This window comes from Camelus ferus, chromosome 8 (genome assembly GCF_009834535.1).
Source record: "Camelus ferus isolate YT-003-E chromosome 8, BCGSAC_Cfer_1.0, whole genome shotgun sequence".
Taxonomy (NCBI): Eukaryota; Metazoa; Chordata; class Mammalia; order Artiodactyla; family Camelidae; genus Camelus; species Camelus ferus.
The window spans coordinates 54,254,588-54,278,128 of record NC_045703.1 but is presented as its reverse complement, the minus strand read 5'-3'; the positions used below and the strand labels follow the sequence as shown (position 1 = coordinate 54,278,128).

The window sequence follows — 23,541 nt, the reverse complement described above, 5'->3', positions numbered from 1 at the left end:
AACCTTATGTTGTTCTATAATTTGCTTTTTAACTTAACATTATTATGGACATCTTTCCAAGACAACATACACAGGCTGACTATATAGTTTTGAATGGCTGCATAGTACTTCATGGTATGAATATGAAGTAATTTATATAACAATTCCCCAGTTGATGAACAATCAGAGTCTTTACCAATTGTTTTCTGTAACAACATTATAATTAACAAATGGGTACATATTTCTCTCTATATTTATTGTGGTTTTTATTTCTATGGGATATGATGCCTACATGTGAGAGAGAAATGTCAAAGAAATCACATTCTTACTTTTTAAAAAATGTTGCCCAATTAATTTCCCAAAAGACAGAGCCAATTGTGTTACTGTGTCTTTTACCTAAAAACTTCAATAATACTGGATGTTATCAACCTTTCTAAATACTGTCGAGCTAGTGGGTAAAAAAAAAAATCACGTTTTTTAATTTGCACTTTTCTGTGACCAGTTTAAATTCAACTGTTATTTTGCTGTAGTTCTTATTAAAAGTTATAGCCATCATCTGTCAAGAGACAAGGTATTTGTTCTTTTCCTATACGACTTTCCAAATCCTGAAGGGCACAAACCTTGTATATTATTTGTCTTGTGAACAACTGTGAAACTACAAATGCTAACTTAGCTAGGTGACCTAAACATTGCAGTTCTGTTTTATGAGTCAAATTGTGGATATTATCAGAATTAAACTACAGGATAATAATTTTTACTCATCTGAACTAAGCGTGAATCTTAATACCCAAGAGATGTTGCCAACCCTCCAACCTAGCTATTGCAGTCAAATTAGCAAAACATTAACAGCCAAGAGAGCAACCAAAATCAATACAGATGATCACTAAAGGGTAAACTAAGAGTGACAATGGGGTTCCTTTGAACTGAAGGACAGGCAGGCTTATCTGAGATGTTAATAATTAAGACCTGAATATCAAAAAAGAACCAAGCACATGTACACTTGGGAGAAGAGGGTACTAAGAAAGCATGGTCGAGGAATAGAAAGGACAATGTGTCTAAAAAACAGTCATTGTAGGAGAGAGTAGCAGGATGGACTGTAATGCTTGAGAGAGAAGCAGATTTGGGGATAGGAAGCAGGAATCAAGAGTCTTGTTCACACATGTGCAGTCTGAGGACTATTCTATAGCCAAGTACAAATGAGGATAAGCAACCCAAGAGGTGACTCCAGGGTCCAGGAAAGGGCCAGGGCCAAAGAGAAGGATTCAGGAGACACTGGCATCAAGATGTCATTTAGAAGAGGGGAGGTACAGCTCAGTGTCAGAGCGCCTGTCTAGCATGCATGAGGTCCTGGGTTCAGTCCCCAGTACCTCTACCAAAAATAAATAAACCTAATTACCTCTCCCCCCCAAAAAAAACCCCCAAAAACAAACAAAAAAAGTTAACCAAGATGCCATTTAGAGCCATTGCATTTTGTAAGATCCCCTGGGGTTATCTAGAGAAGTGAAAAAAAGTCAAAAAGTGCCTATACAGAGATATAAATCACAGTCAAGCACCAAATGTTCTTCAAAAATACAGTGGTATCATGCTATGATTTAAAGACAGAACTGAAAATTAGATATATCTAAAGTTTCAATAGGCATTATTTTAACAAACACTATACTGAGTTACTCATCAGGCAAAAACTTTATATTAAAATGCCAATAATAGCCCCTAACATATTTTCGTGAGATATTCATGTGGGAGGTGGTGACATTTTAAGTAAGTCATGTTTAAGATACACAAATACAAAACACTTTGGCTTGATCAGTAAACACACGTAACTATCTGTTACAAAGCCTTAGGTGATGCACACACCATGCTGGGTAATAAAAGAAGTTTTTAAAAAAGATTTGTTATGCCAGACAGTAACTTAAAAACACATTTAAGGACTTTTATTCCCATGTCTGTGAGAAGGAGCACCTCCCTAAATTTTCCATCCCAGGTGCTTTTATTGCCTCACCCAGTTGCAGACCAGTTGACTCCATATAATTAGTCTAAAAACCTGTGTTTCACTTCATTTATTCAAATGATTAAAACAATGAATGAGCATATATCAATTAAAATGTTGACACCTAAAATAAAAAGTCCCAATTTAAGGTCTAAAGAAGCCTTGAAAATTTACAAATGCTATGACCCCACAGAAATGAAAGTAAACAGACCTCAACTAATTTTCATCTCATAATTTATCTGACATCATGTAATTGGCTCTTGGAGGATCACTTTTGAAAGTTAAGAAATAGGTCAACACCGTACATGATAAAAATCCAACTTGTACTTCATCTTCTGATCCCTTTACAAATTTGCTTCCTCTGTGTGGCAATGAAAGTAACAGGAAGAGTGACTTTATAATGAAATGGAAACAGATACACACACAGAGACACACACAAAATCACTCAAAGATCAGTTTTGTTTTGAAGCCATTAAACAAGTACCAGGGATTTTCCAAGTAAGTAGATGAAACTCTTAAAATGCTTGCTGGCTCGGAAAAAAGTATTTATATATTAAATGAAAGTTGAATGTCTTGATCCATGAATAAGCAATTTTAGCAAATAATCTATTCCCATGATTTGTTAAATGTATTATTATAATAATGTACAGATATGTTATAAATATGGAATGTATAAAATCTTGATTAAATCTCAAATAATCAGTATATAAGGCTTAGTAAGTAATGACTTAATTCTAAAGAAAATATAACAAACTGAATAAATACAGCAATATAAAAAATGAGTAAAACAAAATGGACTTACGAGAAATGCAGTTTGCTCAGTAACAAAACCAGATGACTTAAACATCATTCACATTCCTCAGGTTCTGATTGGCTCATTCATATAATCATTTGTTTACAGAGAATTTGGCTTCCAATAACAGCTAAAAAGAACTTGTTTCAAAGTTGGGATAAAAACTGTACTAATTTAAAAAATTAAATATTTTAATTCCCAAAATACTATAATTTAAAGTCACATTTTCGTATCATTTTAAGTCAAATAAATAAACTTCATGGTTTAAAAACTTAATTTCAAATTTCTGTCTCATACATGGCAACAAAATCAGGATAAATAAAAAACAGCAGTCTATACTTTCCATAAATCACTAAACGAAAACTTGAAAAGAGAGAAAATGTAGTGCTGTGTATTTATTCAGTTGTGGAAGAAACAGCTAGCACATTTTTAATGTCAGATATGTTGCTATCTCATCATTCAACCGGGGCTAGATAAATAAATAAAACTAAAAGAAATGCAGCAAAGATTAAAGAAATACATTCATTAGAAAGTAAAACAATGATCAAAGTAATAGAATTCACAGATAATTCAAGAGGAACTAGAGGCCGTAGATAGAAAAAGCCTGTAAGGACAGAAAAAGAAAAAAAAAAAATAACAACATAGAGGCACTCTTACAATGAAGGCAATGTAATCACTACTAAATTTGAGGTTTGAAACAAAGAGTCTTACTTACCTGAGGGAGGGACATACACAATACATAAAGCAAATAAGAACAAAAAAGAACTTGGCTTCCATTTCCAATGACTGCTCCACATTCGACTTGAGTGAAACATCCTGTCTTGGAAGAAAGCAACAATCAGGACACTTGACACTCAGTGAAGCCTTAGGACAATGTAAATTGCAGGTTTCCAACAGGGATGGGGAAAAATGAGTCTTTTCCAGTCTCGCTTCCAAATAAAAAGAGGGACTTTAAAAATGATAAAGTAACCATCTCCTTTAAGCTAATTGGGCAAAAGAAAAAAAGTCCATGCATTTCATTTGCCACTTGGTGGCACTTTCCTCATCAGAGAATATATAATAGATGATTTCTACGTGAAGATGGGGAAGTATTCGGATTACTCAAGAAAAAATCATTTACTGAAAAATAAACCAATTTCAGCTTCAACCTTCAGCATCAACAGTCACATGCCTATGTGAGGCAAGAGGATGTTTTTTGTCAACTTCTTCTATTCCCCATAAATTTAGGGAAATATTTTCATTGTATAACATCTCCTGCTTTACAAATGGAAATATTTAAAATAAAATTAAAGTGCCCAGATTTTCTTCTTTTCCCTAAAATTAAGTACTAAAGCACTAACATTCTAAAAAGATTAATTTCTTTGTATATAACAATAGATATCAATGTTTTTAAATGGCTCGTAAACACCAAGTAATATAGAAACTAATAAACGACATTAGATGGAGGGGTGGTGCTCTGAAAACTCTTAAACACTTCTCTGTACAATGGTCTCATCTTTCAACTGAAAATTATGCTTAGTGATTTGGACGGGAACATCCGTATTATCTTGGCTTAAGACAGTGGTCTGATACCTCTCATTGACTCAGCCCTATCAAAAGAGGCAAGCCAGGGAAGGCAGTCAGTCACCCAAAGGGACCATAAACAGACTGGTGAGCAGAGTCATGAGACAGGGAGACAGTTAAGTAGCAGTAAGGAATTTCCAGATCTTAAAATCCCCAAAGGGAGTTACTTTGGTTGTAAGTGGTAATTGGGAGTCATTATATTTCTAAAAAGAGGAGCAACTAATAAGACGCTTGAGGGTCACAGCAGTACCTTCTCTACCTGAAGGTTGCTCATCTGGAGTAAAATGTGAAATACTAAACAGAAACCAGAAAATGGTCAGAGAAATGCTTGAATAAGCAAAAACAGACATCAAACAGATTCCCGCACTGGCCTCAAGCCCGCATTCTCACTCTGTCTTGACTGTCAGAGACCACTTAAGCAGCAAAGAGACCACGCCCTAGAGTCAGACAGCCCTGGGTCCGCCGCTTATAAACTGCAACCCTGGGAAGTTTACTCGACCACCTTGTGCCTCCTAGTTTTCACCTGTAAAATAGGAACAGCAACAGAATCTAGTCCACAGAGTTGCTGGATGATTAAACCCAATTATGTCTTCTAAGAAATGTGCCCAGTAAATATTAGCTATTATTATTGTTACTATCCTCCTGAGCATTCTAATACAAGTGTGGTTACTCTGTCAACAGTGAAATCAAAAGAAAGGACTTAAACAGGAATGGACAATAGGATCAATGTTATAAACCAGCACCAATCTATTGACTCCGTGGCTCCTTCTGGGATCACCTCAGACCAGAAATGATATGGCCGTGAATACAGAAATGTCGACTAGTCTCTGATACTCATGCCATGTTTTATATTCACCAGACTAGAAGTTCCAACATCAAGCAGCTCCTCATGGAAATTCTACACAAGAAAAAGGTTAAGATCTGAAGAGTATTTTTTGTATGGAAGGTATGTTATCAAATACATCTATCCAAAATATCTGAAATTAAAAGCAGCGTTACTGCTTATGAGAAGGAAGACGTTATTGTGAGCTATGATAATGGACGTGAACTCTGGAACAACGCAGTTACATCCTGGTGCCTCTATTTACTGTGTGGTTTGAGGGGGAAGTACTTAAACTCTGAGACTGTTTTCTCTACTGCACACAGAATATCATCCACCCAAAAGAACTAGATGTTAACACTGCATGGAACTCAGTGAGGGCTTTTAAAAGGGTAGCCCGTAAACTTTTGTCACATGGAAAGTTCACTCATTTGGAAGAATGGGTCCTTTTCCAATTGATGCTGAATGGATGAGGTGTTTTCCATTCATGCGAGGGTAGGATGAGTGTGCTTCTGAAACAATGGCACAATTATATATTCAAAGAAGTGTAGAGCTGGAAGGACCAAAGATGAAGCCTAAGCTCCTCATTTCACAGCGGAGGGAACTGAGGCCCAGAGAAATAAAGGGGCAGAACAACGAAACTTGGCCACCAGCCTTACAGATTTTAACTGAAGGAAGTACCCGCCCAGGAGAACGCTTAGCTTCTTAATCTCTGTGGCACACGACAATCCTCCTTTACCAATATGTGACTAGTAACCCCCTCTTAAGTCCACCCACTCTCCAAACAATACTCAGGGAATTACGTTCTTTAGTTCGGCAACACTCGATACTGTTTATTTCACGTGCTCATGCAGCTTTCTTTTGCTATAAAAGGTTCTGATATTGAGGGATTCCATATTCACCCCTGAAGCTGTTTGACAAAAGCTGCAAATGACAACCAAGGGCTTAACACATTCCAGTGCTCAGGACTCCATCATACTGTACAGAAAAGGAACCCAGGACAGGACAAGCACTTGTAACCAACATAAACCATATGACACACCAACTTTCATCCACTTCACTGTTTACTGAAGAGCAGAAACAAATAAATTAAGAATAGAACAGAGGAAGGAAAGTACTGTGTGTCCTTCTCAGGGGATCACTTAGCAAAGACACATCCCTGGGATTTTAAACAACTTTCTCACAAGAATGGAAAATCCTGAACAGGGTTACTAAGGTTCTCAATAGGAACTATGAAAAACATAGTACAATTTTGTGTCACTTGGGTTGTGGCCTCAAAGTTCTTTTGAAGAGAACAAGGATATTTTTAAGTAAACGAGAGTCGTAGACATCTATAACCTGAAAAGAATTTAAAAGTTATGCCAAAAAACCTGTCATTTCACAGATGAAAAAAACTATGACGCTAAACCCCTGGCCCAAGATCACATAATCAGTGGTGGCAGAGCCAAAAGACCCCTGTGTCACCTGGCTTCCAACTCATTCATCCAAGCTACCTCTATTGCAAACCCACTCTCCTTTTCAATGTATACAGGCTAGATGATACCATATACTTGAATTCTGTGTCAGAAACCTTTAGAACTTAACCCTTTTATAGGAATTGTTTTAAATGTGGATATGACCCCTTGTAGACGTGATTTAATCCAAATGCATCACTGAAATCATCTAAAAAACCTACCATCTTCCATCTCTTTACTCCTACTAACTCTATTAAAAGTCAGAATTAAATTAGTGAAGAAATTTTGAAATTGGTAGAGACATTAACATGGTACTAATTCTATTAATACCAGCAATAATTAGAGTTAACTTCATTCTCCATATGCCAACTGTATTTCTATGGCAAATTTTTTCATAAAGGGGCATGAGAAGTGGCATGGAGAACACCTTAATTCTTTTAGAGTAAAAAGAAGGGTAATTTGGTTCATTCAAGCCTGCTTATAACTGTGTTTCGTCTTCTAGATAAAGATCATATTCCTGAACCTAAGGAATGACTAAAAAGAGAAAGCGCTCTTCTACTACTCAGTTTAAGTTCTTTTATTAAATTGGGTTCACCTCCACTTCAAAAAGGCAGGGCGGAAAGTTTTAATCTTCAAATCTGCACAAATCTTGACCCTTACTTGAGCTATTATGTGCTTAACTGGCTTGTACCATAAATGAAATTAAAAAGCAACCTTGAGAAATACACACACACACATATACACAGACAAGTACATGTAACACTGGGAAAATCTGAAAAAGAGAAGTGTATTGTATCACTGTCTGGCTGTGATCTTGTACTACAGTTTCGCAAAATGTCACCAGTGGGAGAAACTGGGTAAAGGGTAGGTGGGATGTTGCTGTATTATTTCAATTAAAAAAGCCCTGATGTATGTATCTTACCTTCAGATGGTTCAGAAAAAGAAGTGTGTGTGTGTGTGTGTGTGTGTGTGTGTGTGTGTGTAGAGATGATGGAAGGGAGTAGAGAGAAGGAAAATGATAAAACAAATGAGGTAAATATTTACAATAAGTGATTCTGTGTAAAGAGTATACAGCTGTTCTTTGTATTATTCTTGCAACTTTTTGTAGGTTTAAAATTATTTTAAATAAAGTTAAATACACACATACATATTTACACTGAAGGGTATCAGTGTTTATCTTATGACACTCATCACTACTGAGTATTATTGGTTTAATCATTGCCAGTCTGATAAAAGAAATAGTGTCTCATTTGGATTTCCTTTATTTGGATTGGCATGTTCAAGTCATTTGTATAATTTTCCATTATAAATATTTTTGAAGTGACTTGTGATTTTTTTAAACCAATTCTATACAAATTTCTTAAGCCTTGGTCATATTTGCTATGAATATTTTCAATACCATAATTTTGAAATTTTCCTTAAGGTATTCCAAATAATTCTATCCTGAGTAATACTCATAAAGGAAAGTAAGATGACACTCAGGTAGCACACTATAGTTTTACTGGCATTTTTAGTTACGACTGAAACGTCCTTTAAATGTTACTGCCCCGGTCACTCAGTGTGCTTCTTAATGCTGTTCAATGTAGATAATGTAATAATGTCATCCAATCAGAAATGAAATGGAAAGATGCAGTTTTTGCCCAAGCCTGCCACATACATTGAGCAAAGTCTTTTTCTATTTAGTCTAAAGTCTAAATAGTCTCAGGAAACTTTTGATCATCCCATCAGAAATGTAAACTCTGTAAGATATGGGCAGTTAGAAAAATGGTCAGATTTAAGGAAGCAGTGTCAGTTTATTTTTAATATATAAACTGATTCTCTTTCAGATCATTATTTCCAGAAATCAGAGTGACATATCCAGTTGGACAGTAAAACTACAAGCTTCTAATATTTCCCATAAGCCAAGAGACAATAGCCTCATTCACCATTCACACTGGAAAAGCACAATGTCATGTAATTTATATAAGCCATAAATGGAACAGTAGCTTCATGCAGCCTGAGACCGATTAATGCAAGTCTTACTAAATCTATTAAATTTCCTAGGGTATGAAAAATATGCAGTCACTACAACTCCAAAATATGTTTATAAATGTAACTCCAGAACTTGAGTGTAACAATATATATTCTTTATCTACAAAGAATAAGCAAAAAATATATTTAAATAGTTTATGTATTGAATCTATTAAAATTTAAATTTAAAAGACAATATGGTTATATTTCCTATTTTAACATTTTACAACAAGATAGTAGGAATATTTACCTTGGAAAAGTTGGTATTATTTCCATATATTCTAATGTATTAATATCAGAAAAGAATCAGATCATCTTAAACTATTCCATGTGAATTATAAAAAGCAAAATAGAAAAAAGAAAGTTATGATCTGGTAAAAAATGGAAAAACTTTTGGTCAAAATAGCTCTATATAGAAACTTCTATCAGGGTACCAAACTATATTTTATGTGATTGAATATTCATGCTTTTACTCTATAATGACATAAAAATTTTTTAATCATATAAAATTCAAATGGTCTATATAACTTAATTTCATTATCAGGAAATTTTTACATTACTTGTTGATCACTTTCACATCTTTTATTTTAAAACCTGGTATTCATATTTCTTTTATGCATTACATAGTTTTTGTTTTTTTCACCCCATAAGATCTAATTACCTAGGAAAGCTGAAAAGAAGCTAGACAAATACCTGCTGCTAAAAACCCTACTCTATTTTCAGGAAAAAGTGAAGTTTAAAACAAACCCACATTCATTCAATACGTGTTGCCTGTATATGAGAACACGTCTTATATGAGACTGTTGGCTATATCCCAAAATAAATTCTTTCTGGCTATACCTTGCTGATTCCACTGGCGTCAATGAAACTTTAAAACTCACAGGTGTGGAATTACTTCACATGCAGTTTAATAAAAATAAGTGGTTCCTCTCTAATTATACTGCTCACTACCAGTAACAGAGCTGCAAAGTGCGAGGCTTCTGGGCACTACCCTTTTACCTATTTCCAAAACGTGTGCTGGAGGGAGGGAAGCAGAGGGTGCAAGGAAAGGCAAGACCGGACTTGGGGGGCGTATCTTCTCCCAGGTATTAAACTGAAAGACGAAATTTCAGTGGAAATCAATAAGGATCCAGAAGTTGGGGGAGGGAAGGTGAATTTTAATTTCTAGAAACTCTTGTACATTTGTTAGTGGAATGGAGTAAAATGTCTGGCAGGGTGTCTGCCCAAGATTAAACAAAACCTCAGAGGGAAATTACATATTACAAGAAAAAGTAACTTATGAGTTGGCCACAAAAATAAGCTTGGCCCCTTTGAGAACAATCTTCCTTTTTCCATTCTGGAAGGCTAGACGGTGCTCTGCGGCCCTTCTGCGGGGTCGCCCTGAGGCACCTCGTCACTTAGATGGCAGTTCCATAGAAGCAAAACTTACTAGGTTTCTCTCACCGTTTCACTGCCCTATACCCGCTGCTTCTACGTCTATACAAGTCCCTATCACGTAAAGTGACATCTTCCTTAGTTACTTTTTAATCAACAAAGTACACCGAGAACCTTTTCTGCGCGCTTAAAAAAAAAAAAATCAAATAACCCAAAGATCCAAGAATAACTTCTACAGTCAAGGGTGACAATGTGTAAAGTCAACATTTTCTCGGCATACTAGTACCTTCCAAGCCCCCAGGTGCTGATCCAGGAGAGCGCCTTCTTGGCAGGGCCAGGCCCCTGGATGGAGCAGCCGCGCCTGTGACTCCTTGTTTAATCTGAATCGAAAATACGTTTTTCCCCATTCTTGAAGCCCTGCCCTTTTTTATTATGCTTTACGCCGCCCAAATGTGAGATGTACCTCTGGCTGGAAAAAAAAGTCAGCCGCACACACATGTCACAGTTCCGCCTGGCACCACCAGTTCACTCCTCGGTGCCTCGAGGGGGGCGAAGTGAAGACAAACCGGTTTATTCTGTCAACGCAGCTGAAGTCCTTACAAAATCAGTTCGTGGAGGGGGGTGGGGCGGGGGAGGGGGCGCAGGTAAAGGTGTGAAGGAATTCTGAGCTGAAGGGGGAGACTTACATGTCGGCATTACGGCGCTGACGTCCCCAGGGGCCGCACGATCATTCTCCAGCACCTTCCCCGGCTCTGCTGCTCCGAGTTCCCCAACGGAGCCCCCCTGGCGCCCGGGCCAAGCGCGGCGGCCAGACCTTCCTTCACGCTCTTTGTGGAGTGTTCATGGGGTTTCCCGGCGGCGGCTCCCCGCCCGGGCTCGGGGCGGCGCAAGGTGGAAGGCCGGCGCTGCGGAGTTCAAGTGCGGGTCCCGGAGGCCAGGGGGCGGGCGGGGCGGCAGGTTCCTCCTTTCAGAGAAGTTGGAGAAAAGTTAGGGCGAGATAGTTGAAGCGGTTGGCTCTGCCTCTGAGCTGGCGCTGCGTGCCTGGGGTCACCGGGTACTCCCAGGGGGCTGGGTGGCTGGTGGGGGGACGGAGGGCTCCGATTCCGCAGGTCCTCGCCCCCGCCGGCGCGCGGCGGCACGTGGTCCCTTCTTTGTGGCTCTCGGCTCCCTCCACCCCTACGCGGGCTCGGGCTGCTCCCGGGGCCGGTCCACTCCGCCCGCGCTTCCGGCGCCGAAGCTCGGCCGGAGCTGGGGGCTCAGGTGCCGCTGCCCCGGCGTCTGGCCGGGCCCCGCGCAACCCAGGGACGGCCCCTGGCTCGGCGCTCGGCGGCGGGGGCCGTCCCGCAGGCACAGCCGCCCCACCCAGGACTGCCGGCCCCGGGGCAGGAGGGAGAAGTCCCGGTGCGGTGCGGGGCGGAGAGGCGCGCCCCGGACCGGCAGCTCGGGGCAAGTTGCGGGGCCCGGAGTCGGTGGGAGATTGGCGCCCGGCCCCGCTCGCCGGCCAGGCGGGGGAGGGGCGGGGCAGACCCGGAGATCACCCGGGAGCCCAGTGCCCTGGACCCGCGAGACCCTCCTCGCGAGAAATGAGTGGCTCGGAAACCGGGCGGTCATGCGGACACCTCTTCCCATAGCTGCCAGCCCACCTGAGTAAGCGCCCCAGACCCCTCCGCCAAGTTCCCGGGCCACTACCTTGCTTTTCTTTTACTTTTCTGTCCCTTTCTTTTCTTGTCTTCTCTTTCCTTTTCTTTCATATCTCCCTCTCTCCCTCTCCTTTCTTTCGTTCTTTCCCTTCCTTTCTAATAATCAGAGCGAAGGGAGAGTCCGTCTGTCTTCAGAGCACACTGAGCCGCCCGATACCATCACCACATCTCCTGTGGGATCGAAGGAGTGAGAGTCCCTCAACACGCCCTTCTGCAAACAGGGCTGGAGACCAGCCTTAAGAGGAAGCTGACCAGGCAGCGGTCGCAGTATTCCTACGCCCAGCACAGAGCCCACCACAGAAATACACCCACTGCCTTCTCCCACTCATCTGTTGATGCCTGTAGTTCCATACTTTTGGCTTGGTGTTTTGTCTTCTGTTGAAATGCATCTAAATACCCCAGATAGTGGTAACACTCTAAAGGTTAGCCATTGCCCTTGATTTGGATTTTTCAGATCCCATCCGGAAAGAAGCGTTCGTGCTGTGGTAAGAAGTGGAAACAGCCTAAAAGATCTAACAGGGAGCTGGGAAGATGTCCACGTAACATTTTCATGAACACACATGACGTGAAATGCTGCGGGATTGGTTTGCAGATGCAAATCCAGATACTCAATGGGGAAAGTCCACCAGCCTAGACTCCAGTAATCCTATAAAGTAGCTGCCTAGCAAAGGGATCTGGTCACATCTCCTTGGAGATGAGAAGAGGAAAAATGGACTCATACTCAAAAAGTTCCCTTCTCCTTGGGTACCGCCAGAGTTAATCCATGAAAATGCTGGAGGCACACCTTCAAATGCCGGTGCTGTGTACACATCCAGAGCCAGAGCCGCCCAGCTTGAGCTGTGAGCATGCACACACACGCATCCATGCACAGGCCACACACGGAAGTGCCAAAAAAATGCATATAACATTGATTGGCAAGTGATAGAGAACTGTTGGGGTGGAAAGAAAAGAGGTAGAGCAAGACTTGAGCATAGATAGCTACAGGCACAAAGGAAGTTGGAACACTGCCACCAGATCCAGAGTCCTGAAAATCCAGGGTGTGTTCTTTATGTGACTTATCAGTATTTATTTTGATGAGTAAAGTGTGATTAATGGAGACATTGAATTGTAGCACTTACAGGAAACTGAAGTTCCAGTGGCCAGTCCTTTCATTTGACACATAGGGAAATGAGACCCAGAGATGTGAGATCTGCACAAACTAGCTAGAAGTGACCAGTGGCTTGGGCCCAGGTCTACAGATTCAAGTGACCAGAGGCTTGGACCCAAGTCTTACAATTCAAATCTGTCTCTATTACATGAGACTGTCTCAAGGGAACTTAAGTTCTACTTACAAAATATCATTAAAGCAAAAACAGTTATTATTTCGTTGGTCTCGGGTTCGGGGATCTGAACCTAGCTGATGAGTTACAAGACTGCACTGAAAGTGTTGGCTAAAGCTATGGTCTTATCTGAAAGCTTGACTGGGGAAGGATCTACTGCCAAACTCATACATGTAGTTGTTCCACTCATAGAATTGTAAAGCTCAGAGAAACCAGGAAACATAAGGGCAAAAAAATATAAATAACTGGATTTGTTGAGGTTCTCCAAAGAAATGGAAACAACAAGATGTGCATATGTATATAAAGAAATTTAAGAAATTGGCTTATATGACTATAATGTGCAAGTCTAAAATCTGCAGGGTAGGCCAGCAGGCTGGAGACTCAGAAAAGAGTTGCAGTCAAGTCCAAAGGCAATCTACTGGCAGAATTCTTTCTTGGAGGAGGTCTGTCTTTGTTTTATTAAGGACTTCAACTGTTTGGATGAGGCCCACCTACATTATGGAGAGTAATATGCTTTACCGAGAGTCCACTGATTTAAATTTTGTTTGTTTGTTTTGTTTGTTGTTGTTAGGTTTTAATGGAGGTACTGGGGATTGAACCCAGGATTACCACTAAGCTATACTCCCACCCCCCTAAATGTTGATCTCATCCCCAAAACACGTTTGCAGAGACATCTAGGATAAAGTTTGACCAAATATTTAAACACTTTGTCCCAGCCAAGTGGACACGTAAAATTAGCCATCACAGTAACAGAAACAAATATACATACATCTAAAGGATGGGAGTAGTGTACTTAATGTGTTATTATACATTAATGTTCATAAATTTAAGTACCAATATTTCTATACAATTACATGAATCATAGCTAAAGTATTTCAAGAGGCTACCAGTATCTGTCATTGGTCACTACATTCGTAAAAATCTCTGTATTTTGTCCTTAAACTAAGAATTTGTTCTTTTTCTTTGAAAGGGAAATGTCTTGTATAGAGGTGAGTCCATGGTCTTCTAATGCAACAACCTGGGTTTAAAACTTTATCAGCACTATGAACTCTGGCAGTTTCCTATGTAAACTATATGAGCCTGATTTGTACTAATACTTACAATATTTAACTCATAAGGCCGTCAGGCAGACTCAGTGAGCTAATCGTACTGAGTACCCAGCATATTTCCTGGAATTTGGTAAAATTGGTTGCCTCTGCCTGCCCCGTATATCATCCAAAAATGGAAAACACCAGGCCACATTCCTCTGCATACAGGAATCCTTGACAGCATTCCAGACAAAATGAATATTGAACCATCTGCTTGAATCCTTAGCATTGATGAACACTCAGCTATGAGAAACTTCCTCTTTCTGTTGATTGAATCAAATAGTCATGCCATCAACTTCCATTCAGAACAAGGACGTGCTCTCTTCCACAAAAAGCCTTTCAAATATCTGAAGACAGCTATCATCTCTCTTCTCAGCCTTCCCTTATTCAGTTTTCACAGCCCTCGTTACTTTAACCATTCAGTGCCTGACCCATGTGAGTCACCCTTCTGCACTGACACATGAGTCACTATCAGCCATTATTACCCTCTTGGTGATATACTCCAAGTGGATTCCACAACCTCACCCCTGATAACAGTGGGATCCTTACCCTTCCTCAACTAGACATTAATCTTATGTAAATATAATTAATAGTGACCTTTTGAACAACCACATAAAATATTTATAGTATTTTAATAATTATAAATAAAATATTATTTGAGATAGGAGTAGCTTTTATTACATTGATCCACTACTATATGCCAAGGAGGGTATGAATTTTATCCTAACAAATCAAGTTATTCAAGATATCTTAATTTAAAAATAATTCAACCCAATTTCTGTTTTAACTTCACATTTTGTCTTTTTTTCCTTAGCAATTGACTTTATTTATTTTTTTAATTGAAGTACAGTCAGTTGCAATGTGTCAATCTCTGGTGTACAGAACAATGTCCTAGTCATGCATATACATACATATATTCGTTTTCATATTCTTTCTAATTCTGTCTTAATCAACCTGATTCCTCCCCCTTCACCATGCTTGTTGCTTTCTTCAGCAGGGAGGGTAGGAGAAAAGTGGTCCTTAATTTATTTATCTGGGTCAGCAGGTTTTAAGCTGTCTGGTTATCAGTTCACACAGGTTGTCAATCTTGTCAGCGAGCTCTTCCAGGTTCATGGTTCTTTCTTGGCTCCCTGATGGGCCATCACTGTCCACCAGCCTAGTCCCTCCAGGGAGTCCTTCTCTCTCTCGGGCCTTGACTACTCTCTGGGTCTCTACTTGGGAGGCAGGGCGCAGGAAACCACTGAACTCCCTGCTCTCAGTGCCACCCCATTTCTCTTCCTCCCCTTCCAGCCTGAGTGAGGGGGAGATATAGCTCCTCTTTCTCTGCTGTCTTAGCATTTTATCTGTACCTCAGCAATCCTCAGTTCTCTTAGCTCTTAAGGTTATGAAAAACAAATGCCAACACCCTGAATGCTTTCTGTTTTCTCCTCTGCCCCATCATTTCCAGAAGCTACAAGCATATGCCAGCTAGAAGTTTGACTAGGGCGCAGGAGAAGGGGAAATAAATAGAGGGGAAAAAGGAAAACAAACAGTTAATCTCAAAAAACTATCATGCCTCCTCCATTCAGTTTTTTTCAAAAGATTATTCCTATTTAAAGACAGGAAGTTGAAGTTCAAAATAGCTAACCAACTTACCCAAGGTCATGCAACAAGCAAGTGGAGGCTGAGCCCACATCAAAGGCTGAGTAACCACTTTGCTCTCATGGTCTCTCTGCAGTGTTAGCCCAAGTCTATTCACAGGAGCCATCACCAAATCAGAAAGCCCATCCTGCCAAATGCAGTGATCTGAATCTATGGTCAGGGAGCTGAGTACCTCTTATTCTGTTGCATTCAACCTACTGTATCAGTTTGAAGAAATCATTTTGAAATTTGATTTCTTCATTAATCTTGTTAATAATCTTTCCTAAGTTTTCACTACATGCAAAGTTAATAATTTTCTTTCCTTAGTTGGAATATATAAATGTTTATGTTGACCAATGCAAAGCCCCTATGGAATTCCATGAGGGACCTGCTCCCTTGTGAGACTGCTCTTCTGATAATCAACACGGGAAGGCTCACATTTTGAACCAGTGGCTGATCTAGGTTGCTTTATTCTCATCCCATACACTCTCTCCAGCTGGAGCCCTGGTTTATCGCAGGAGAGTAAGTACATCAGGAAATTCACGTAACTTTTATACTCTCCCGATCTCCTAATCCAGATGTTCTCGTCATGAATCCTGAACATGAACTTGACTGTGTGACTTGTTCCTGATGTTGCTAGTTCTTAGAAATACCTCATTCTTTTCAAGGGCTGGGAAGCCATCTTTTGTGTTTTCCCTTCTTGACAATATCCAGGAGAAACAGCAAGATCACTAGTTTCTACTTCCCACAAATCCTCCTTTCCTATTAGAAAATCAGGACAAATTATGTACAATTTTAAAGCTGACATGGTGTACACTCTAAGCTTGATTCTTATAGGCTGGTGATAAATGTAGGTTGCTATGAACTTCATGTGCTGAAAGTTCTTTCATGTACTGGAAGCTCTGTAGTCATCCATGGATAATAAAAATATTAACATTGACAACAATCATCACCATTTTTAGTGCTTCCTCTCTACATGACACTTTATTAAGATAATTACATGTAGTATCTCCTTTAATCTTCATGCCAATCCTACAGATACAGAGAGTTGGCCTAAAAGAGTCTAGGCCACTAAGACTTAAACTCACTTTTTTCTGACGGTAATACTTCTACTCTTGATCAACCAATCCAGGTTTGATGATGTGGAACAGCTCCTTCAGCCAACCTGCAGGGGAAATATAGGATGAGTGACAGATAAGCTTTTGTTCCATAAGCCATTAAGATTTGGGGTTATTTGTTACTCAGGTAAAAATCTAGCTGATTCTGACTGATAAAATAACTGTTGGCTAAAGAATCAACAAGGCAATATACAGTCAAAGGTCAAAGATGTTTAAATATTTAAAAGGGGCCTATTTTACATGGGAAATCTTACCTTGCCATTTCAAAAGTATTAAGCAACAACTTATCATTATACTTGAAGTGTAATGATATTCATAAGTCTGGCCAAAAAGAGACAAGCATAAACAGGAAGTAAGAGTTTTTATCACGTACTGCTCTACTGAGTTGATTCTATGTAAGTATTCTGTGACCTGTGTTTTAAAAAAATCAAAGTAAATTAGCTTTCCAAGGAATTGGCAGAAGATGGAAGGTATGAGTGTATGTATGTGTCTGCATGTCTCTGTGTGTGCACACCCACAAGAGAGGGGAAAATCATATTCCTGATGGAAGAATGACAAAACTGAAGTAGAGGTAAACATTGTGAAACCAACACTTATATCTTTTATTGGTACAGAATTTAATATCTGGAAACGTTGCTACAATTGGAGAAAAAGTTGACTAATTTTAAAAGCTGATTAATTAAAAAGAATAAACACACTACTTAACACAAAGGGCATCATAGCATTTTATTTAGAACTATGCAGCCAACACACTTACAAAACTGAACAAACAACCAGCTTCCCTTTTAGATATATTGGAACTGTCAGAAACTCTCTCCGTGACCAAACTATAGACAGGCTTCTTCCAGCTTGACTAAGCCCCATCCTCAGGCATTCCTCAAAAGTCTTGTTTTAGCAAGAATCTCACTAAGTCAGTTTAGCCACAATCTCCACCCTCAATATCTCCTCAAATTCTTCATCCCCTCCCCCACCACACCCCCACCCCCATCCTCAGGAAAGAGCAAGTGAACTTTGTTCACTTTTTAGGAAGGAAAAAGTCGACTTAGATTTTTAAATCCATGTTTTCCCAGGCCAAATGATGACTAGTTTAAAATTTTGACCGTTTGAAAAAGTAGGCTTAACATCATACAAATTTATACAAATTATTTTTCAGTCAAAGATGTCTATTCACATGTAAACTTTTGAACGTACTTTGTCTACAAGTTTATGCGTGCTTAAGTTCCAACGAGATCATTGGTGATTCATCTGATATTTGCTCTGCCAAGTGGTATGAAATACTGCCAGGGTTTGGACTTTTTACTCTCTTTAATAGTGCTTTTAATCACACCTTCTCTCTGCTCCTCTTGGAGAAGCTACTTTTATTGTTAGTTAGAACTGTCTGGAGAGTCAGAATGATTGGAAACAAAAGCATAATCCCAGGACAAGAAATATGACTGATAAATAAGACGTGCCATTAGACTATAGAAGAGGAGTCTGATTTGTTTAAAATGATGCACATGGAATTTAACCTTGGAATAGAGGTCTCAGAGAGTAAGAAGTCAAGAGGTTATGGGCCCTGCAACCAGCAGCATAAGCAATGAACTTGGGGCCCCAGTAGAAAGCAGAGCATGGTGGGAAAATCACACAGTTGGGAATACAGAAGCAGGAATATAAACCCAGTCTCTACCACTCACTTATTTGGCAGCCTTGGCAAGAATTGGGCTCTCTGAGCCCGATTCCATGTCTGTATGTGGAAGTAAATGATGTTCAGCCTCATTAACTATTATTATGCTTAGAAATCATATTTGTAAAATGTCTGACAGCTTAAAGATGATAGGAGCTATTGTTATTAATAATCATTTCGAAGTGGAATCTGATTTTTCAATGGAAAAAAAAAATCCCCTCAGTGAAAAAGGCAAGATTTCCTAACAGAATAAATAGTTAATTTATACTGGACTTTGTGACTCTGTTTAGTGTCTGACTGCTCCCAGGCAGCCTTCCCTGAATTGGGGTGTAATAGATTTTGCCATCTCAAATGTCATGGTCTGGCTGACCTGCTATGGAGTAAAGACTCTGGAGGTGTGACATGATCAGTGAAGATTGTCTGGTATTTCTGTATTTACAGTGCAGATGTACAAACCAGGTAAACTGGGGGTTGAGCCCACCTGAACTGAAACCCTTAAAACAACAATAATTTTGTGAGCAATGCCATCATTAAAAACTACTTTTTCTGAGTTCTCTGTAAACGAGCCCTGCTGTGGGTTGACAAGAAAATTACAAGACTCTTGTTCTCATTTCTCTAAAGTTCCATTTGTGCATTTGCCATCTGCATTACATACAACTTTTTTATAATTTCTTATTTATTTTATTGAAACATTTCATAATGCTTTTCAAATTACAGCTAAAATGGTATGTTGAGCTATATCAACTTTTTAAATAATATACATTACATAAATTTACCATTTTAGCCATTTTTGAGAGTACAGTTCACTAGCATTAAGTACATTCACAATTGTCATCAACCATTACCACTCTCCGTCTCTAGAATTTTTCATCTTCTCAAACTGAAACTGTGTACCCATTAACAGTAACTCCCCACTCTTCCCGCCATCCAGCCTCTGGTAACCTGTATTCTACTTCTGTCTCTGTGAATTTGACTATTCTAGGTACCTTATATATTTTTTCCTTTGTGTCTAATTTATTTTACTTAGTATAACGTCTTCAAGATTCATCTATATTTTTGCATGTATCAGAATTTCATTTCTTTTTATAGTTGTGTTACCTTTTTTTAACTTCCAAAGGCATAATTTATTCATTAACTTTTTAAAATAGACTCTACTTTTTAGAGCAATTTTAGGTTCACAGCAAAATTGAGAGGAAGGTACAGAGATTACACTCCCTGTCCCCATAGATGCATAGTCTCCCCCTTTACCAACACCACCCCACCAGAATGGTACATTTGTTACAATTGATGAACCAACACTGACACATAATAATCACCCAAAGCCCATGGTTTACATTAGGGTTCACTCTCAATGGTGTACATTCCATGGGTTTGGACGAATGCATAATGACACGTATCCAACATTATGGTATCATGCAGAATATTTTTGCTGCCCTAAAACTCCTCCGTTCTCTGCCTTTTCATTTCTCCTTCCATCCCTCCCTCCCTACAACCCCTGGAAGGTACTGATTTTTTTTTTAACTGTCCCCACAGTTTTAACTCTTCCAGAATGTCATATAGTTCAAATCATACAGTATACAGCCTTTTTACATTGGCTTCTTTCACTTTGGAATATGCATTTAAGTTTCTTCCATGTCTTTGTGGCTTAATAGCTCATTTCTTTCTAGCACTGAATAATATTCCATTGCCTGGATATATCACAGTTTATTTATCCATTCATCTCCTGAAGGGCATCTCGGTTCATTCCAACTTTTAGAATTATAAATAAAGCTGCTGTAAAAATCCATGTGCAGGTTTTTACCTGGACATAAGTTTTCAACTCCTTTGGGTAAATACAAAAGGGCAGGATTCCTGAATTGTATGGTAAGAGTATGTTTGGTTTTGTAAGAAAATTGCCAAACTGTCTTTCAAAGTGGCTGTACTTTTTGCATTTTCACCAACCGTGAACAAGAGTTCTCATTTTCCCACACCCTGGCCAACATTTGGTGTTGTCGGTGTTCTGTATTTTGGCCATTCTAGTAAGTGTGTAGTGGTATCTCATTGTTATTTTAATTTGCAATTTCCTAATGACATGATACGGAGCATCTTCTCATATGCTTATCTGTCATCTGTGTATCTTCTTTGGTGAGGTGACTGTTGAGGTCTTTGGCTCATTTTTTAAATTGAGCTGTTTTCTTACTGTTGACTTTTAAGAGTTCTTTGTTTATTTTGGCTAACAGTCCTTTATCAGATGTGTCTTTTGCAAATATTTTCTTCCAGTCTATGGCTTGTCTTCTCATTTTCTTGACAGTGTCTTTTGCAGAGTAAAATTTTCTAATTTTAATGAAGTCTAGCTCATCAATTATTTACTTTCTACATTGTGCCTCTGGTGTTGTATCTAAAAGACCATCACCATATCCAAGGTCATGTATGTTCTATGTTTTCTTCTAGTTTAATGTGTTGTGTTTTACATCTAGGTCCGTGATCCATTTTGAGTTAATTTTTGTGAAGGCTGTGTTGTGTGTGTCTAGATTTTTTTTTTCATGTGGATATCCAGTTGTTCCAGCACCATTCATTGAAGGATATCTTTTTCCCATTGTATTGCCTTTGCTTCTTTGTCAAATTATCAGTTACTATATTTACACGGGTCTGTTTCTTGGCTCTCTATACTGTCTCTTTATCTATTTGTCTTTTCTTTAACAAATACCACACTGACCTGATTACTGTAGCTTTATAGGAAGTCTTGATGTCAACTAGTGTCAGTCTTCTGACTCTAACTTTTCCTTCAGTACTGTGTTGGGTAGTCTGAGTCTTCAGTCTCTCCATAAAAACTGCTGAATGATTTGTCAATATTCCAGTAAAATAATCTGCTGGGATTTTGATTGAGTGTTACATATATTTTTAGAAGTTTAATTCTTAGAGTTTGGAGGCTGTCCTGCTGGAATCGCACACAAGTTTAAAAAGTGGCCAGTGACTCCAGGGCTTTTGAAGTAGAGTGAAAGCAGGTGATCAGAAACAGGGCACCCTGTCAGAGGCCATACTGGCTTCCCAGATAGGTTTATGACCCTCGTATACACTAGTCTTAGCTCTGATAACAGATCAGAGAATTACGGATGTGGATAAAAATTTCACTATTTCAGAACTTAATTTATAGCATTGAAATTTTGCTCTATCTTTTTGGGGGAACCAAAAAGGAATTCAACCAGGATTAAAATAGAACAAATTCAGCTCACCTCTCTCACCTCTTTTCCATGTCTCATAGCCAGCATTAAATATTTGAACAAAAACAAAAACAAACAAAAAAATGATTGGAACGCTACCTGGTAAATGAGAGAAAGAGAGAAGTGTACTTCTGCTGAGTTAACAGCAAGCAAAAATCTTATTTCCAATAAAAGCTTTTGCTTTGTAGACTCTTTTAATATGCCACAGAATGAATAATTATGTTTAAAAAGTGGCAATAAAATTAAAGGAGACAAGAAGGAGGTGTCTGCTGTGAAAGCCAGAATTGAAAACTCCGTTTGAAGCTGTAAAGTATCATTAATCTTTGAGTGAAGCGAAAACAATCCTCCCTCTATTCTCACATAGACAGCTGCTAATAGTTAGGTAGTTTCAGGAAAAAAAATATTTTGACGTGGAAAATGCTAGTGCATTTAGGCATGGGTAACTATGTCTAGAATCCAAACTGATTCAACCAATAAAATATTTTTTTAAATGAATTTTATTAAAAAACATTTTTAATCAGTATATTCAACAGTATTACCCATAATGATTATTTTCTTAGTCATTTCTGTACCATATTAATACACTTATAATCAGTTTCTTCTCAGCCATTTAAAAAATGATGGTTGTTATCAAAGAAGTCATCATTCCTACCACAGATCAGTTTTGTTTGTTTGTTTTACTTTATCAGCATCCACAAAGGAGTATGTTAAATTTAATATAGTTCCTGTTTAAATGTGAAATGTCACTTTTGATCTATTAAGTATGCACTGTTAACTTATATATTTGTTTTCGTATGTGGCCATTGATTTAAGTGGAAATCTTTGCCAAAATTAGTAACAGTCATGGCTATGAGCCCATGATAATTTGTACAGTTTTCCTGAGTGAAGCTGAGTTGTAGATCGTGTTTTCCCAGCTCAGCTGGACTCAACAAACCTTTACTCTTATAATCAAAGCAAGTCCATTGGTGGTAGGTACTGACTCCAATGGCGCTCAAAAGATCTATTAATCTATTCCTGCTGGACATTGCTTGGTCTTCAGCCTTCTTCATCATACTAACCCAGAGTACACAGTATAAAGTCATATTCTAGAATGGCTAGATTTACTCTTCAAACATAGTGGAAATGGCCATTGTCTCATAAAGGAGACATTGCCCTTTTAGTGAATCATTACAAAAGCAAGCAAGATAATATAAAATTATTTTCTGCAATCCTTTGTTTTTAACTCTCAGAACTAGGTTAATGAAGAAATCAGGAATTTCTTTCATTTAAATATTAACAAATCAACATTTGCTGAGTTTCATGTGTATGAAATGCAATGAGGGGTATTATTTGATATTTCATAGAAAGTGGAGTGATAATCCGAGACTGAAAGACTAGTTTTTTTTACATGTTTGTTCATGTTTGCAACCAATATTCAAATACCTTAATTTGATTTTGAACAATGTAATAAAGTTTCCTTTTTTGGCTCTAACTGAAAGGGGTAATAAATATAAACCACTTACCGATTATGCAGCCTGGCACAGAGGAGGTATTCAATAAGTTGCAGTCATTATTATTGTTAATAAAAGTATTACATTTTCTTTTTGTAGTATTCTTTTGTCATCAAAACAGTTTCCAGTGCCTGTCATTAAAATAAAGAATTGATTACAATGTTTTCATAAATTTCTTATTCATTCTTTTTATGCATCTAAATTTCTTCCTAAAAAGTTAAACTTCTTTTCTTCAACTTATCCCTAAATTTCTGTCTAACATTGTAAGTAATTCATTAATATATTCATGCCATATTTTTTTCCTGTTTGGTCACATTTCACCTTGTCTATATTGTGAAACTTACAACTATCTACATTATATAT

The 23,541-nt window shown here is 38.5% G+C and overlaps 1 protein-coding gene across 7 annotated transcripts in view; it reads right to left on the bottom strand.

Annotated features, from left to right (window-relative positions):
- The window catches only part of ADGRG6 (adhesion G protein-coupled receptor G6), a 125,449-nt gene extending 114,263 nt beyond the window's left edge, over positions 1-11,186 (bottom strand). Inside the window, exons 1-2 of one of the 7 annotated variants that reach the window (XM_032485041.1) lie at positions 10,667-11,186; positions 3,475-3,579 (exon numbers count right to left, since the gene is read on the bottom strand). In XM_032485041.1, the coding sequence (XP_032340932.1) occupies positions 3,475-3,579; positions 10,667-10,676 (115 nt within the window). In that variant the 5' untranslated portion in view covers positions 10,677-11,186. Of the gene's footprint in view, positions 1-3,474; positions 3,580-10,266; positions 10,401-10,666 lie in introns of those variants that run through there. The other 6 variants (XM_032485042.1, XM_032485045.1, XM_032485043.1 and 3 more) reach the window with 6 other exon arrangements.
- Between the last annotated feature and the right edge of the window lie 12,355 nt (positions 11,187-23,541).